Genomic DNA, 12,596 nt, shown 5'->3' on the forward strand with positions numbered 1-12,596 from the left:
CACTGGTTGTGTAAAAGAGACACCCAATCTCATTAAAAAAGAGTAGTGCCATTCTATAAATTCACCAAAAAGCCACTTTGTCTGATTTCACGGAATTTGACTTCCTAAGGATACCTTGATTTTTGGTCCAATTTAGAATAGGGAATTGAGGATTCAATACGATGCAATCAAGACAATTCTGTAATGGAGCAAAACTTTATTATTTGCAGCGTACAAAAAAAAAACTATATTAAACGTTTGCAATCGTTTCGTTTTGTATTTTCTCCAAGTACGAAACGAAACCGATATTAAGATAACGGGACTTGTTTGTTAGTTTGCACTGTTTGTGCAGATGCGTGGAAACAAAAATAAAACTGAAATGTACTCTGCTGGATGACGCCACATTGGAAACGCAACAGTACAAGACTCATCGCAAACGTTTGCAAACCTTTCCCTGTATATTAACTCATTACAAATAATGTACAAAGTAATATTAAGATAAAATTACTCCTTTTTATCGTTTATTTCACCTTCATAAAATGTAAGAAAGTAAAAAAAAAACAATATTAAGAATAACAACCCTCAATGTAATAATAACAACTGCAAATCAGATATTTCATTTGCCTTAAAATGGCTTACATGCATCGCATCTAATTCTCTGGTCGCAAATGTCGGTAGATTTAGTACATAAAAAAAGATTTATTATGTAGTTGTAGCGAACCAACTCTTGTGATAGAAGAATCTGAGGTAAAACTAACTCATATTTAGTTGAGTATATTTTGTGGAGACGAAGGGTATAAGAAGTCGGACCTTATCATTGACTATCAGGACCACATTAAAAATTTCGTTTTGGATTTGACTAGATATTACTTTCATCTGTCCTATCACCTTTATTTTTCACATTTTTAAAGTAAAGAATATGTTCCCCAGAAATATTAGGTAAAATATAAATTAGGACTATTACTATTCCATTTCAGAAAATAGTAATTAAGTGGATTTTTTATAATTATAATAATAAAAATTGCTTACCATTCATTATAGTTAGCACCAAACATAAAGCATCCTTTGTTTCATAGGCATAGGCCAGATTAACAACAAAACGGGAATTAATTTTCTGCAGTATTTGTTTTTCAGTCAAGACCATAGATTCGCCTTTGCGTTTTTTAATGCGTTTCTTTTCTAATTTTTTACAAGCATACATTTTCCCTGTGGCACGTACCTAGAGAAGGAGGAATTTATATAAAAAATATTAGAAAATGTTTAGTGAGTAAATAAATAACTATTTCTAGCTCACCTGACATGCACAGACTTCACCAAAGCCACCTTTACCCAGGACACGATACATGCGAAATGTTTTGTATGTAATAGGTTGGGCCTCCAGCCATTTCCATTGTAAATAACTGGAAAAAGAAGAGAGAACAAAAATATATGAACAATTTTAGAATAAATACCAGTTTTAAATTTTAAAAATAAATTCCATCTGAAATATTTTAGCTATGACATAATTTTTGTGCATGGCATTATTGCAAATATTTTCTTAGATTTTTATTTACACAAATGTTATTAGTTGCGGTTGATGTTTGGTTTTATTTTTAAACATTTTCGTTTGGGAAACCCCTTTGACGTCATTTTATGTTTATTCGCCACAATGTCGCACAAACAATGTACGGTGCGGTTGGTCTGTTCTAGTCATTGGCATGTTGGTATATAGCAACAATGTTTTAAACAATTATATTTCTATTTATTTCTATTTGTTATAATAATAATGGTAACGTATGTATGTATACATAGAAAAATATAAGTTTTAATTTAATTTAAATAAATCTAAATAACAGATATTGAACATTTGTTATTCCTTTGGAAATAGAATGGAAACTTACGGAAGAACTATACAAAACAAAGAAATCGGCCAATATTATTGGAAATTTAATAGAAATTAGAAGATATGCAAAATTTAGGTCACATTTTGTACTTTATTTATTAGTTATCGTGCCACCAGTTAGATAGACGGACGGACGGTTGACATGGCTTGATAGACTTGAAATATCATGAATTGGATTTCGTCTAAACTAATATTGGGTATAAGGCCGTAATTTCTGTGAGATATGTTTTTGACCTATCAAATGATAACCTTAAGACTGCGTCCTCTAGGAAATCCGATCTAAATGCAGTATCCTGGTTATTGAATGAGAGTATACCTTTTTCGAATGTAGAGTAGTGAAATTGCTGACTGACCCAGAATTAACGCTGGGACGAAACGGCTGAAGTACTTAAATATACCAAAAATTAAATAATTTGTATTGGAGCTAGAGTTCTTATTTCGAATTGAATATTGGAATGAGAGTCACTGATAGAGTGCAGTATAGATGTACCAAAGGGTTTTTGGAAATTCGAACTTTAAGGTTATGAAAAGTTCTAAAATGGCACTAAACTTCTTATTGGGCTGTTCATCGCTGTTCATACACATGGCGGTGGTTTTGGACCTGTGTACTGTGGAACTGTGTACTACAATTAAATGAAAAGTACTGAATGATACTATTTTTGGTATAGGGTGAAGGGATAGAGCTAAAATCCTGAATTTTTATTTTCTGAGGTTAAAATATGGAGATTGTTTTGAAAATTTCATCTATAATTGTTCGAAAATAACTACTTGCTGCTATATGTAGTATTGGATGAAGGGATAGAGATAAAATCCCGAAATTTGATATTGAGGTCTCTGCTTGTATCTAGGATTGAGATATGGAGGCACTTTTTTTTGAAATGTGTAAATGGTACTAATATTGAATCACAGTTGGTGTCTAGGATGTACAGACATAGATTGTTTTGGACATACATACTAATTGTTACTAAAATTGGTATTGAGTGAGGGGATAAAGCTGAAATTCTGAAATCTGATTCTGATGTCACTGTTGGTTTCTAGGGTTAACATATTGTGTCGTGGAAATAGTGGGAGTTATATATATTATTAAAGAGAAATTAGATACATTCCACTTACCGATGAAAATACATAGACGTTTCAAATTCTCGGAATGGTTCGCCGGCCAAAAATGCCTTCACGGCCTTAACGCAGGGTTCAAATAGCTCCTTACTGCCGCTGGTGATTTTACTGCGCACCCTCGAAATGAGATCATCATTTAGGACGTCCAAAACGAATTCATCGGAAGCAAGGGGAGATTTATTGGCATTTGTGGAATTTCCGTTTAATTGAGGCAATACCGTTGTTGCGGTCGAATCAATGCAGTTTTTGATTCGATCAACTTCATCGATGCCACCACCGCCATCACCGCAACCACCGCCGCCGCCACCACCATCATTAAAGGTGCCAACCTCATCGTTATTATGCTCCTCACCATTGTGATGATGAAAGTTTTTATGATTACTGCTACTGCTGGTTGTTGTAGTTGTTGCTGCTGTTGTTGGTGGTGTGGTAATATTGGCGGTGGTATTGTTACATAATTCAGTCTCTACAAGATTTGTTGTTGATGTTGTAGTGATATTCTCCGGATCCGAGGTGAGTATCTTTTCATCGTCCAGCTTTTGGTGCTGCTCTTCCTCGCCATTATTTCCCTCACCATCCACGGCATTGCCATTGTTGAGGGCCGCCGTTGAGGGACTCTCAATATCCAGAAATCGACATCCAATGTCATGGGCTATTATAATACGATTCTCATCGTACTCCACTTCATATCTGCAGATTTTATTGGGAAGAATACAATATGAACTTGATTTTAGATTGGCAAATTGGGCAACAATTCAATAGCTTCAAAATATGGTGTTGTATTTCTATAACTTACTTTTGCACCTGATCCAGAAATGAGATATAACGGAAGTATAGCGGCCGCTTACTTTCACAAAACTGGCGAAACAGTTCGCGTCCGATGGGCTGTTGGTCGATGACGTAGCCATAACTTATGTCTGGGGGAAATATATATGCAAAATTATTTTTTTATTTAATTTAATTGGCAATTTAAGGGTTTTTAAGGAATGTAAAATGAACTCACCTAATTTGTCTTTCAGGTGTATACACTGTGATATGTGAGGGAATTGTAGAATCTTTCGCCATTTCTTACTTTTCCCCTTATTGCTATCCGAACCACCTGTAAAAAGAATATTATGAAAATAATAAAATACCATTATTAGCCTCGATGATAATGTGATTAGGTATCTAGTCTTACACACACCCAAAAATAATAAAATACGTACAAGAAAATATAAAATTATTCAAATATTTTCAAGGCACGTTTCTTTTTCAAAAAGTTCTTCAAAGGATTTTTGTAGCAAAGAAATGCGTGGTAACGTTGGTAACAACATCAAAGTAAATTGTTTATCTTTTGAATCCTTCAGCCGCCGTAATGAGGGGAGAAAAATAAATAATAAAAAGAAAGCAAGTAATGAAAGGACAACAGTCGAGGAGGCGACTGTAATATACCCTACATTATTTCAGATATTAAAAGACAAACATAAAAAACCAATAAGGATAAGGAAAACGAAGACTATGTGGTAGCCCAAACCATTCTGGATATTTAGAAGAAGGGTTTTTAGATATTTAACAGATGTTTTTCGGTAACACGTTTATGGTGTATGGTCGAGCTGGTGTATGTGATATGCGAAATGAAAATATCTTAAAAAAGTATATGGGAGGCTAAGTTTATGTTGTGCCTATATTGTAGTGTTAATATGAAAACGAATGGAACACATATATGGAAGCTATATTTCAATCCCAATTTTAACATAAATTTAACAGAGGTACTTTAGAAAGGTATCACTAATAAAGGAAGGATATTAATGCGTTGGTAAAGCAAAAAATTTAAATCGAATAAAACGAACAGGTTATGATGAAAAAAATGCAACCAACTTCAGACTGCTGTCATTTCTAAGCCACTCGTCCGATAGCTCTTAAAATTATTCCAGTGACAGACCATTATATCGTTTACAAGCGTACAAAAGCATTTTGGTGAGCATTTTCAGAATAAAAGTTATTCGTTATGGAATTTAAGCGTGATAGTGTGATTTCTTTATATTTGGCTGGAAAACCACAAGTGGCTGTCGTTAGAGCACTCCAGCATTTTAATGTGAATAAATCTTTTGTGTCTCGTACCATCGCTCGTTACCGTGATACTGGCAGCGTTACCCGACATATGTCAAGGAAGTGGACGGAAGAAAACGGCAACATCAGCATATATGGTTCGAAAAGTAAAGAAGCGACTTGATCGAAACCATAGTCGCAGTGGCCGAAAAATGGCTCGTGAGCTGAACATATCGGCAAGTGTTGAAAAATGAGCCATTGAAATTCCAAAAAGTGCACAAACAAAACAAAAGAAGAAAGAGACTCAAAAGAGCTAAAGAGTTGCTTCGTTTGGCTGAAAGTGGTGAACTGCCGAATTTGGATTTCTCCGATGAGAAAACATTCGTTGTCCAGCAGTTTGTAAACTAAGAAAATGATCGTGTTTACTTGCCAAAGAGGTGAGCTGAAAATGTGCACCTTCGGTTGGCCACCGGGCGATGGTGTGGGCCCCAATAACAGCTGATGGTCGCTCTCCGCTCGTATTAATCGACCGTCGCATCAGAATAAATGCCGAATATCATCGCGAAAATATTTGGAGGGTATATTAAAGCCTTGGGCAGGAAACATTTTGGCGGCAGACCTAGGACATTCCAACAGGACTCAGTACCATCGCACTCAGCAAGCGCCACCCAAGAATGGCCACAAAATGAGGTTCCTCGCTTCATTTCCAGCGCACAATGGCCACCAAAATCTACGGATACCAACCCGTTGGACTATTGTGTCTGGAGTATTTTGGAAAGCAAGGTTGGCACCAAAAATACCAAAGTGTCGATCATATCAAGCAAGCGCTTCGCCGGAATGGGCCAAAATACCGCAGAGCAACATTCGGACAGCGTGTGACTGTTTCATTGGCCGTTTGAAAGCCATAATTCGTGCTAAAGGTGACCAATTCGAACCAATCTAAACTTATTCTAAAATTTGATGCTATTTTCGAAATTTTTTGCTTTCATTCAATAAAATTAAAAAAAGAAGTAAATAATATTATGTCGTTTGACTTTGTTGCAGTTGTTTATCTCACCCTGGTTATAGGCGTTCTTAGGCCAACAATCGCAGAATATTAAAGCGAATATTTTGGATATTATATAGGACTATATTTTTATTTTTTTTATATAGGCTTGTATTTGAGGCTTTAAAAAAATCCTGGGTTTAAGGATAATAATCGCGGAACTTTTATCAGTGCCTGCTATGGCTTCTATTGTGGATTAAAAAAATATATATTTTTTGGGGGATAGGGATTATTAGACCTATAATCGTGGATCTTTTAAAGAATATTTGTCGGTGGAGATAATAATGGATAATCTATAATCGTGAATTATTTGAAGAATTTTTTTGGGTCTACCAGAGCTACAATCGTGGATTTGAAGCACTTTTTCGGAATTATGAGGGTACCAAAGTGGATTTCATAAACGTGGTTTATTACGCTCCTTAACATGGACTTTAAAACGAAGGCTTTTAAAAGGGCTATAAAATTGGTACTTTAAAAAAATGTTAAAGAATATTAATCGGCAACTTTTAAAAATCATGTTAGGGATAGTTTGGGGACTACCAGCCCCATAGTTGTGGAATTTTTAAACACCTGCAATTTTTGCAAGAATTCTTGAAACGACAAAAACGACAAACTTTTACAGGTACCTTGTCTAGAAAACGTTAACATTTGCAAAGAAATATATATATTTTTTAAGCAGAGGATGTATCCGATTTCGTTCAACATTCAAATATTTAATTCAAGCGCATTGTCGGGAATGGGTCAAAATACCACAGAGCAACACTCGGCAGCGTGTGACGGTTTTATTGGCCGTTTGAAGGCCATAATTCGTGCCAAAGATGACTAATTTGAACAAATCTAAACTTATTGTAAAATTTGATGCTTTTTGCATTCAATAAAATTTAAAAACAAAAATTTTAAAATTATGGCGTTTGACTTTGTTGCAGTTTTTTAGTTGTATATTGTTTAAAGAACATTCTTCAGCACTAGTAGATTTTTAGTAGTATTTTCGGGTACTATTAAGTTTAGATTTTTTGAGGTTGTGTCAGGGCATAGTTGTGATTTTCTTATCACTGAAATTATGGCACAGTGTAATCCTGAGTCTTCAACAAATTTTACCAAACACAAATCTACAAAAAATCCTATAACAAACATTAATGGATGTAGGGTATTATTCAGGCAGACATCCCGACTTAATTTGATATTCTTGTCATCCTTTGAAAATATTTTGAACAATTTGATAGAAATTTTAAAGGCAATGAGCCAAGAGCAAAACGAATGAACAAAAAGGGTAAACTTGTTAACTAAGTATATACGTGTATTAAAAAAACCTTCATCTTTACACATACACACGCATCGAGTTCTACCATTTGCCATTTCATTTAAAATGCAATGTCAGCAAATAAGTAGAAAATGAAAATGCTAACAATTTTTGCTTTTTTGGTGGGGGCGAGGGTTAAATGAAAATTAAGTTATTTTTTCTAGCAAAAAACCACAAAATGCCTGTTACAGCAGAAAATGATACAAATAAAGAGTACAAAAAAAAAAAAAAAAAAAATAGAAGATGGAAAAGATACAGAATAATTGTGGCTTGTAATAATAATTGAAACGACGACGAAGATATCAAAATGATTGTAATGTTTTTTTTTTTTTTTTTTTTTTTTAGAGAAAAATTTCTTTTTGAAACGTTTGAAATATTAAACAGAATATTTTTAGAAGCCACATAAAACGACTGATTATATAAACCTTATTACCGTCAATGTGTCTGATCATTTAAAAAAAACTTATTGGAAATATAAGTTAAATGAGACCATCTGGTCCATTACAGGGTGAGATAAAAAAACTGCAACAAAGTCAAAAATGCCATAATTTTTACATTTTTTTAAACTTTATTGAATGAAATCAAAACATATCGGAAATAGCTTCAAATTTTAGAATAACTTTAGATTTGTTCTAATTGGTCACCTTTGGCACGATTTATGGCCTTCAAACGCCTTCAAATGAAACCATCACACGCTACCCGAATGTTGCTCAGCGGTATTTTGGCCCATTCCCGGCGAAGCGCTTGCTCGAGTCGATTGATACTTTAGCATTTTTAGTGCCAACCTTTGCTTTCCAAAATACTCCAGACACAATAGTCCAACGGATTGGTATCCGGAGATTTTGGTGGCGCTTGCCGAGTGCTATGGTGCTGAGTCCTGTAGGAATGTCCAAGGTCTGCGTCCAAAATGTTTGCGGGATCAAGGCTTTAATTCACCCTCCAGAATATTTTCGCAATAGAATGTGGCATTTATTCTGATGCCACGGTCGATTAATACGAGCGGAGAGCGACCATTGGCTGTTATAGCGGCCCACACCATTACCATGACCGGCGCTTGAGTTCTGGAGTTCAACCGAAGGTATACCTCTTTGGCAAGTAAACCCGGTCATTTTGTTTGTTTACAAACTGCTGGACAACGAATGTTATCTCATCGGAGAAAACTAAATTCGGCAGTTTACCACTTCCGCCAAGCGAAGCAATTCTTTAACTCTTTTGAGATATTTTCTTCCTGTTGCGGTGTAAGTTCTTGCACTTTTTGGAATTTCAATGGCTTTACCCCGAGCTCATTTTTCTATATTTGCCGAATGGAATATTGCGATGTGTTCAGCTCACGAGCCATTTTTCGGCCACTGCGATGCGGGATTCGATCAAGTCGCTTCTTTTCTTTTGGAATTATTTCTGTTGATTTCTTCCTTTTTTTCCGTCCACTTTCTTGGCAGCGGGCTACGCTACCTATGCTATCACGGTAACGAGTGAGCGATGGTACGAAATACAAATATTTATTAACATTTAAATGCTGGAGTGAGTGCTCTAACGATAGTCACTTGTAGTTTTCCAGCCAAATATAAAGAAATCAAACTATCACGCTAGAATACCATCACGAATAACTTTTTTTCTGGAATATTCTCACCGAAAGGCTTTTGTACGCTTGTAAACAATATAATGAGCTGTCACTGGGATAATTTTAATAACTGTCGGGCGAGTGGCTTAGAAATGACAGCAGTCTGAAGTTGGTTGCAGTTTTTCCATCTCACCCTGTATGTCAAAAAGGGACGATGCTGTCGCTTTTTATTACTCACAATAGTTAATGTCTTTAAAAAAATAGACCTAAAAATTTAAATATTTTGTAGCATTTAAAGTTGGTGTTGGTTATGTATTGTGGTATTATTTATGAGGAAAGGGAAAAAGAGTAGTAGCTTAGCAAAAAAAAAAAAAAAACATCTCCAACAATAAAAGTAAGCCAACCGTAAATAAAATTAAACAGCCAAGCCGATAATGGTAATGGTGGCGCGGACGTGGCAGAGCACAACGGAGGAGGAGGAAGGAAGAAAATAATATTAATAACTACCTAATGAAGACGATTCGGCCGGTGCGTGCGTGCCTGCGATTCTCTTCTGTGGCATGGGCAAAGAGGATGCCTTACTTCCAACTCATCATTTGCTACGCTTTCATTTTTATTACTCTTCGGTGTATTCTAATTTAAACTGAAATATTTACTATCACCTTTATTCTGTTGACTTGTTTACCTATCTCGGGGCTGGGCAAACAACAATTTGTATTAATTGGAAAATATGGTTCGTCGTCGTCGTCGTCGAAGCGAACAATTTAAAGAATTTTTCATAAAGAAATACTTTGGCGTTGACATAAATTCTAGTTAAGTTTTGAATTTCCCCTGGGGGAAATGAAGAAAATGTTTATTTATTTATTTGTTATTGCAAGAAATTAGAATTGTCAAACACATGGTGTGGGGTGGGTTTGTCTGTAGGTATAGGTAAAATTTAAATGAGGAACAAATTTTAAAGGTGCTTGCGTTTTCATTTGATATTAATGGAAATTCAAAGAATTCTAGGATTCCATAACTGTAATTCGAATAATTTTTGAATTACAGGGTGATATGAAAAAACTGCAACCAACTTGAGACTACTCTCATTTCTAAGCCACTCGTCCGACATATGTTAAAATTGTTCCAGTGACAGCTCATTTTTTTGTTTACAAGCTTACAAAAGCATTTTGTTGAGAATTTTCCAGAAAAAAATTATTCGTGATGGAATTCAAGCGTGATAGTGTGATTTCTTTATATTTGGCTGAAAAAACCACAAGTGGCTATCATTAGAGCACTTCAGAATTTAAATGCTAATAAATCTTTTATGTCTCGTACCATCACTCGTTGCCGTGGTACTGGTGGCGTAGTCCGACGTCAAGGAAGTGGACGGAAGAAAACAGCAGCGTCAGCAGAAATGGTTGGAAAAGTAAAGAAGCTACTTGATTGAAACCCGCGTCGCGGTGGCTGAAAAATAGCTTGTGAGCTGAACATATTCCGTTCGACAAATATAGAAAAATGAGCTCGGGGTAAAGCCATTGAAATTATAAAAAAGTGCAAGAACTTACACCGCAACAGAAAGAAAATAGACTGAAAAGAACTAAAGAGTTGCTTCGCTTGGCCGAATGTGGTGAATAGCCGAATTTAGTTTTTTCCGATGAGAAAACATTCGATGTACAGAGGACAGCCGTTGCCAAATTGTGCACTCTCGGAACTCACGCCGGCCATGGTGATAGTGTGGGCCGCCATAACAGCCGATGGCCGCTCGTATTAATCGACCGTTGCATCAGAATAAATGACGAATATTATCGCAAAAATATTCTGGAGGGTGTATTAAAGCCTTGGGCACGCAAATATTTTGGCCGTAGACCTTGGACATTCCAACAGGACTCAGCACCATCGCACTCAGCACGCACCACCCAAGAATGGTTACAAAATGAGTTTTCTCGTTTTATTTCCAGCGCCCAATGACCACCAAAATCTCCGAATACCAATCCGTTGGACTATTGTGTCTGAAGTATTTTGGAAAGCAAGATTGGCACTAAAAAGTACCAGAGTGTCGATCACCTCAAGCAAGCGCTTCGCCGGGAATGGGCCAAAATACCGCAGAGCAAAATTCGGGCAGCGTGTGACAGTTTCATTGCCCGTTTGTAGGCCATAATTCGTGCCAAAGGTGACCAATTCCAACAAATCTTAACTTATTCTAAAATTTCATTTACCTATTTAAATATTGTAGCCTTTGTCTTGATTTCAAAAGACGGACGACATACGTCAGTCCTTACGTCGTCCGTCTGTTGAAATCAAGATAAAGGTTACAATATTTAAATAAGTAAATGAAATTTTAGGTTTGAGGTTTCGTACCAAAATTTCGAGGTGTTGTAAACGGAATGACAATGTTTACCCAATCGCTGCGACGGTTCCACATGGTACCACTTATACTCAGTTATATTTATTATCGGTAAAATCAAGCTTACGTGCCTACACAACGAATGGGTTAATATACTTTCCATCTCAAGATGGAGAATTTACCAATTATGTGAGCACAGGTCATAATCACTTGTGCCAAACAATGGACGTCACGGCCCCCATTTTTATACCCTCCACCATAATATGTTTGTCATTCCGTTTGTAACACCTCAAAATATACATTTTAGACCCCATAAAGTATATATATTCTTGATCTGCATAAAATTCTATGTCGATTTAGAAATGTCCGTCCATAGGTGGAAATCACTCTAGCTTCCGAACGAAATGAAGTAGGTTGATAAAATTTTACTCAAATGTATATTATGTCTTTAAGTATAGAAAATGGGCCATGTAGGTCCACGTTTTGGTATAGCCCAAATATAAAGGTATCTCCCGATATTCGGTATTTTGATGATTTTAGCGACATTATTCACCGGAATTGTGTCAAATTTGGTATTTGAATTTCGTAATGGATACTACAGTCTATGACAGAAGGTTGTCTGTGCAGGTCCACGTCTTCGTATAGGCCCCATATAAAGGTACCTCCCGATATTCGGTATTTTGATGAATTTAGCGACACTATTCACCGGAATTGTGTCAAATTTGGTATTTGAAGTTCGTAATGGATACTACTCCATATGACAGAAAATTATCTGTACAGGTCCACGTATTCGTATAGGCCCCCCAGCGACATTATTCACCGGAATTGTTTCAAATTTAGTATTTGGATTTCGTAATGGATACTACAGCCTATGACAGAAGGTTGTCTGTGCAGGTCCACGTTTTGAAATAGCCCCCATAAAATAGTACCTCCCTATATTCGGTATTTTGATGATTTTAGCTACATTATTTATCGATTTTTTTAAGTTTAGGCCCTAATAAAACTACTACATTCGACATTTTTAAGATTTTAACAGAATTTTTAACGGATTTTATTTTTTTGTTCCAAATGTTGGAGGGTATTTAAAGTTCGGCCTGGTCGAACTCACAGCTTCTTTACTTGTTTTCTTTATTCCTTTCCCATGTTTCTCATAATTAGCTCTGGTATGAAAAGGACAAAACCAAGTACTTAATCATTCCCGCAGCAGAAAGTTATTAACTGAATAACGTGAAGAGACACCAACTTCGATGGGAAAGCACAAAGAGAGGGGAGGAAAAGACGACGACAAAATGTCCCGTGGCGAACGAACGAAAGAGCGTACGAATGAACAGCGTGTGATAACACGATTGTTGATGGCAC

At 36.0% G+C, this 12,596-nt stretch overlaps 1 protein-coding gene across 3 annotated transcripts in view; it reads right to left on the minus strand.

The window, feature by feature from the left end:
• LOC101901760 (G protein-coupled receptor kinase 2) overlaps positions 1-12,596 on the minus strand; it is a 353,962-nt gene that overhangs the window by 9,533 nt on the left and 331,833 nt on the right. For 2 of the 3 annotated variants that reach the window (XM_059128650.1, XM_059128651.1), the window contains 5 exons: positions 3,981-4,076; positions 3,774-3,894; positions 2,975-3,700; positions 1,274-1,379; positions 1,009-1,198 (listed from right to left, as the gene is read on the minus strand). In XM_059128650.1, coding sequence (XP_058984633.1) covers positions 1,009-1,198; positions 1,274-1,379; positions 2,975-3,700; positions 3,774-3,894; positions 3,981-4,076 — 1,239 coding nt within the window. The remainder of the gene's footprint in view (positions 1-1,008; positions 1,199-1,273; positions 1,380-2,974; positions 3,701-3,773; positions 3,895-3,980; positions 4,077-12,596) is intronic. The other variant, XM_059128652.1, reaches the window with a different exon arrangement.

This window comes from Musca domestica, unplaced genomic scaffold (genome assembly GCF_030504385.1).
Source record: "Musca domestica strain aabys unplaced genomic scaffold, Musca_domestica.polishedcontigs.V.1.1 56, whole genome shotgun sequence".
NCBI classification, from domain to species: Eukaryota; Metazoa; Arthropoda; class Insecta; order Diptera; family Muscidae; genus Musca; species Musca domestica.